The sequence below is a fragment of the Pterocles gutturalis genome, unplaced genomic scaffold (genome assembly GCF_000699245.1).
Source record: "Pterocles gutturalis isolate BGI_N339 unplaced genomic scaffold, ASM69924v1 scaffold38205, whole genome shotgun sequence".
NCBI classification, from domain to species: domain Eukaryota; kingdom Metazoa; phylum Chordata; class Aves; order Pterocliformes; family Pteroclidae; genus Pterocles; species Pterocles gutturalis.
Window position 1 is genome coordinate 6,975 of NW_010142143.1, and position 6,058 is coordinate 13,032.

Here is a 6,058-nt window from a genome sequence, read left to right on the forward strand (position 1 = left end):
TATCACTGGGGCTTTGATTAGGGCTGAAATATCTCCATCAAATGCTCTGGGCTTGAAACTGCGAGTGCAGATACAGCCCGTGACCTCAGGAGAGGATGACGTGCATCCCAGCAGAATATTTTGGGGAGCAGCAGCTTGGCTCCGGTCGAGGCAGTGGCGAGGTCCTGTGAAATGAGCTGCAGGATGTGGGAAAGAGCCTTTGCCACGAGGATCTGCCCCTTCCCGAGCTGCTCGGGGACCAGCCATCCAGGGGCTGGTGACCCAGCTGGCTGGGGACAATGAGGGGTGGCTCGGGGCTGGGGGGACGAGGAGGGGACAGCATCTACCACGTGGGGCACTGTCACTCTCTGCATGACATTTGCACGTCTCTATAACGAGCAACAGGCTCTGGGGAGCGAGCAGGGCATGAAAATAGTAAGTGATTTGGAAGAGCAGTCAAGGTTTCAGCTCTTATTTTCGCTGAAGCGGGTGAATCTCGGCCGGTCAGCAGCTTCCTGGCTTTAGATAAGCCCTGGTTCCTGCTGCCCCTCGCCTGGCAGGAGTGCCACGCAGGAGCAGGCGATGCAGGGGAGGGCGACGGGGCAAAAAGAAGGAGGAAATTGGGCTTCGTTGGTTGCATTCATCACAGAGCAACTTGTAGGTAACGGGAGCATCTCAGCAAGGAAAGCGGGGAGGCAGCGTGGTCGAGTACAGGAGCAGCCACAGCAAACCTGAGCGGTGTCGGTGGCAGGACCGTCCCGGGCACCGCTGCGCGAGCGGGTCGAGCAGAGGAGGAGGTTTTCCTTAGATCCTGCTTCTCGTCCCGTCTGTGCCGCTGACCCGCGGGCATTGTTTGGCTCAGGTCAGGACAAGGACATCTCTTTGTGCAGCGGCAGCACGGCGTGGCCACCGTGGCCCTTTAGGTGCTGTTGTTCTGCAAATAACCATATATCAGCTCGGGAGGCTTGTCCTGACCTTTCCGCGGTGTTTTCACACACCTGCAGAATTACACTGGATCAACTTAAGAGGGATCGCAGCCGAGAACTTTGATGCTGATGGTTGGAGTAACAGCTTTGATTTACATGCCCTCCGACGTGTCCTTTGCGGTGCGGCCGGGCAGCTCCTCGCCCAAGGAGCGTGTGTGCTCTTCACACCAAAATGCAAGAGAATGGAGAAGTGTACGGCTGCAGCCTTGCTTTGGAAAAGTTGCTATTTTGGGAAGAGATTCTTTGCGGTTGCTGAACTTTTAGCAAAAAGCAAATGCCGTTTTATCATAGGTTTTTTTTCTGGGTTTTTTTCTTTTTTTTTTTTCCCCCTAAGTGTTTCACTGCAAACTGATGTGTCTGCTCTTCTCCCGTAGTACTCCTCACGGCAGTGAACTGCTACAGCGTGAAAGCTGCTACTCGTGTTCAGGATGCCTTCGCTGCGGCGAAGCTGCTGGCCCTGGCTCTGATCATCATTCTTGGCTTCGTGCAGCTTGCGAAGGGTGAGTACGTTTCCGTTTTCTTTTCAAGGCGGGGTGCAGTGCGAGCAGAATCTGGGAACTGGGGACAAAGCCCCGGAGTCCCAACCCAAGCATCTCGCAGAAGTGCTTTACAAGCATCTTTGTTCTCTTGCGTGCTTGGGTGATATTTCCAGGTCATGCTTTGCAAAGGGCTGAGTGCTTTGTGCATTTTATTTGTGAGATTTCGCATTTGCCTCGCCGAAGTTACACTTGATTTCATGTTACTGGAACCCAACATATACCACCCAGGGTCTGTGCAGCCTCTGCCTTGGGGACTGCAGAGCTGGCAAGCCTACAGGGATGAAAATGTTGGTGCTGTGGCTCTGGGGAGTCTTTTCTGTAACCAGTGGCTGGTCATGGCCATTGGTTAGTATCTGCACGTGCAAACCAACCCCCAGGAATTCTCATTCTTTCACGAACTGCCCCTGGGCATTGTCCTTCTCCCAGCGTCGGTACGGAGCAGCCTGGTCGCGTCCCCAGGGCCACGCAGGGACACCCGGGTCAGGCAGGGCTGCAGCCACCGCGTGGCGCAGAGGGATGTCGGGGCTCTCAGCTGACACCACCACACACGGCTGTCCGCTGCGTGTGAGAAGAAGATAAAAATGGGAAGGTGAAGCAATTTTCTGGTGTTTTTGCTTGTTTTCTTCATGCACATTTAAAATCCTCTCAAACGCAGATATTTTTTCCCAGACCCATCTGATTAACTAACCCACGCAGATAACCCTTACTGGGTGCTTTTTTTTGCGAGTTTTGGGAAAATCAACTTTTCTTAGGGAACAGTACAGGCCCTGTTTGTTAAATGGGGATAAAAGTCTATAGATAATGCCTCCTGTCTCTGTCCGGGCCAGCGTGTGTGTGTGTGTGCACATGGGTCTTTTTAATTCCCGTCTCGCCTATGGGAGCCAGTGCTGTCTCTGCAGAATTTCTTGCTTTATCAGAGGTTTTATTTTTTTCCAGCTCAGTGCCTGCACTCAACAGGAACATTGTTTGAGGCTTATCACAAAATATACCTCCTTCCTCTTCATAACTCCCCAGGCTGCTTTGCTGAACTTTTTTTCTCTCTTAGAAGGAAAAGGATAAGTAAACATAAATCTCTGTTAGTTCTTTAACATTTTACCCATAAAAGGTCTTTACAACTGTTTTTTTGTTTGCAGATGATAATTTTAGTTCTCATCTTCAGAATCACCTTCCCTCCCTCTGTGCTGTTTTTTTGTCCTTTTTTTGGGGTGAATCCCTTTCTGCCCTCAGGTATAAATACACGATATTTCCATTATGCCTGTAAGCAATGAGGTGTTTCAGTCTTGCGTACAGAAGGAAAACCATCGTATACTCTTCTGTCTCAGAAGCTTGTGACCCCCTGCGAAGCCTGTTACATTTCCAAGTTTTTGGTAGGTCTGGGGAGGTGCAGCTGTGGCTCGTGGCCATCTTGCAGTACAGCTCGTTTCACGTGACGTTTCGTTTCCTGATAAACGGTGAAGGGTAACAAGATGAAAAGCAATAGTTAGATGATAACATCTGGCGGCAAAGACCTTTTCTTCCTCTCTATGCACACAACGCTCCAGGTAAAGCAAGCTGGTTCGGAGCGGGGAGGCTGGGGTCTGCGGAGGATGCTCCTCCCAGAGCCCACGTTCGCACCGTGTCCTAAGGGACATGTTCCTGTTTTCCGTCACCCTGCCTAGGGCTCTGCCTGTGGGCTAACATGGATTTTATTAATCTCCTTAGGGAAGTTGCAGGCTCTCTGGTAAGTCCTTAAGAATGTGCAAGCTCCTTTCGTATGCCCTTCCTTAGCTTCCACGGACATTTTGCAACTTTCTCAACTTTTCATTAAATCATGCCAGGTAACTCGATGCTTTTAGGTAGCAGGGATACATCAAGAGACTGTCTCTTTTTTTTCTTAATTTTTTCTTCAAGAAAGGTATACTAGCATCACTTAAAGCATGGTGAAAATGAGAAAGCACTGCACTGTTCTCCGTCTTTGTTGGGACAAGAAATGATGGGTGCAGGCTGTGAGGCAGGTGAAATTTGAATTAACCATTGGGAAAACACTTCTAACTGTAGTGCAGAGCTCAAGGGGATTGCCCAGGGAGGCTGTCTCACTGGAGATTTAAAGGCAGAGGTTTGTGGACATCTCCAGAGAACGGTTCAAGTTGAACCTGCCTTGGAGCCAGGGGACAGACCTGATGCACTGGGAAGCCACCGTCTGTGCTCTCTGGGGCCGTGCTGGGTGTCTGGCACAGGACAGAGCTGCTGGATCTTGGAACCATAGAGTCACAGGGTGGTTTGGGTTGGAAGGGACCTTAAAGACCATCAGTGCCAGCCCCCTGCCATGGGCAGGGACACCTCCCACTAGCCCAGGTCGGGTCTTCTCCAGGTGAAATGCTATAGTGCCAGCCTTTTAAAGTGCTGACACGTTTAAGTGGATAACTTTTTCCTAGCAGCCTGTTTACCCTCTGAGCAGGTGGGTGATGCCGAGTCCCGTACACAGCCCCAGTGCCATGCCTGTACTTTTCCTCCCTGTGCCCTTTTTTTTTTTTTTTTATACCAGTTCCAACACTCCTGGGACAGAGGACTCGTACCACTCCCAGCTCAGTGAATTCAGCCCCCAGCTGGCAGCTGTTCTCGGGGTGAAATACACCCCGAGGTGATCTGTCTGGGGCTGGAAGTTCGGTGGTGGGGGGGTTGTTTGTTCCCACGACACGCCGGATAGTGCCTGGTTAACTTGCTTTGGTGGTTACCATCCCATTGCTGGTTTGTGTTTCCAGTATCCCTAAAGAGAGGAGAGGAGCAATACTGCGGTTTCTTGCTCAAATGTGGAAACTTGTGAGACATCACAGAATTATGTCCTTCTCTGTATTGACCTCCCGCCTTCAGCTTTTTGGCTTTTTTTTTTTTTTTGAATTGGACATTTTCATTATTTTCAGAAAAGCAGCAACATGTCAAAGCAAAGAAATATGTGGCAATATTACCACCCAGAAAACAGCGTTGCCTTGTGATCTTTCTGTGGACAGCTGGTTTACATCACTCCTTTCATGCGACTTCAAAAGCAGGGTAGAAGTTGGTTTCCTCCTTGGACAGCCCTTCAGCTACTTGAAAGTTGCCTCAGTCTAGCTGACCTGCTTGGGATGCAATTGCTTTACTAATACAAAAGTTACCGTTTGAAAAGCCTTGGTGTGGCTGGAGTTGTGTTGCTTTGAAAGTTCAGTGTCCTGGAGTTAGTAGCGTGTAAAATCTTATATGTGGACCCCACCATACAACCCACCAATCTGTAGTATAAATAACTTACAGCGTAGACAGGAGCAGCATTTTTTCTCTGCACGTTTATAAAAAGTAGGCTTATTTTTGGTCCTAGTGTTTTACCAGCTTTCACAACCTGCCTTCTGTCTAGCCACCTCTGGGTAGTTTTTGGCCGTATTCTTGCCCTGGTGAGCGGGATGCCAGGGACTGGGTCACGCCGCTGGTTTGGACAGGGGCTGGGCAGGTTTGAGGGATGTTTTTCGGTGCTGGGTGTGATGCAGAGGTCTGTGGTTAGGTCTGCAGCTGTGTTCTTCATATCCAACCACCCCACAGCTCGCTGTGCCTTAAAAAGTAACCCAGGCATGAAATGGTGAAAAAAAAATTGTTAATCTTTAAGGATTTCTACATGCAAGGAAATTCAGGAAAGGTTTTGATGTCAAAAAATTGTAAAAAAAAAAAATGCAGAAAAAAACCCATGTTTCAGATATATTCTTTTCTGGTGCTGGTTTCCTAGGGGTTCTGAAATGTTTCTGTGCCCCCGGGCAGCTCGAGCAGCGAGGTGCCATCCCAGCTGCTGCGTGTTCAGGGAGTGTTTAAGCAGTTCTGCTTAAAAAAAAAATAAAGAATTGGGTGTTTGGGAGGAAAGAGAATATATCACTTGTTTTATTGAATTATTTTTATGGAACTTATTGTCCCTTTTCCCTCTCAGTGCCTGATTTCTGATGTTAAATTTCTCGTCTGCGGCGCCTCGAGTGCCTGTCTGATGGCAGCGGCATTATTCCTCTTCCCTTCATCCGCCTTGTCAGAGAGCAGCAGAGTTGCATCTGCCGAACAAGCACAGGGTGAACTAAGGACAGAGTAGGCAGGTTTAACTCCAGACGTTTGCCATGAAGAGTTTAGACTAGGCAGGCAGTTTGGGGTTTTTTTCTTTGACTGGATGTGTACGATATCAGCCAGCACTGGCACCCCCACCCCAATATTGTTTGCTGCTTGTCAGAAGGTATTTAGGGGTGTAGTTGTGGCTGGAAAATTCTGAACTGGACACAGGAGGGGTTCTGAAAGTGCCAAAACGAAGACTGAAACCTTTGGTCATTGATGGGTACTTACCAGGAAGCCTCCTAAAAATATCATCTGGGTGCTGCGGGTGCGGGGCAGCATCTTGGCGCTGTGGCCGTGCCTGTACATCTGGGTGCTGCTTTCGTGTATCAAATCCCTTTGTCTTCTGCTAGAAAACGCCCGTTTGGTCTCTTTCTCTGTGGGGGTTATTTTGCCCCAGCCAAACTTTTTTCTTTGCCTTTTTTTTTTTTTTTTTTTTTTTTTGTGGAAAAAAACCATGGGGTT

General features: G+C 49.1%; 1 protein-coding gene across 1 annotated transcript in view; it reads left to right on the forward strand.

Annotated features, from left to right (window-relative positions):
* Positions 1 to 1,339: 1,339 nt before the first annotated feature.
* The window catches only part of SLC7A5 (solute carrier family 7 (amino acid transporter light chain, L system), member 5), a gene marked incomplete at its 5' end in the record, with an annotated part of 18,860 nt that continues 14,141 nt past the window's right edge, over positions 1,340 to 6,058 (forward strand). The window contains one exon of the mRNA XM_010084274.1: positions 1,340 to 1,465. Within this exon, the coding sequence (XP_010082576.1) occupies positions 1,340 to 1,465 (126 nt within the window). The remainder of the gene's footprint in view (positions 1,466 to 6,058) is intronic.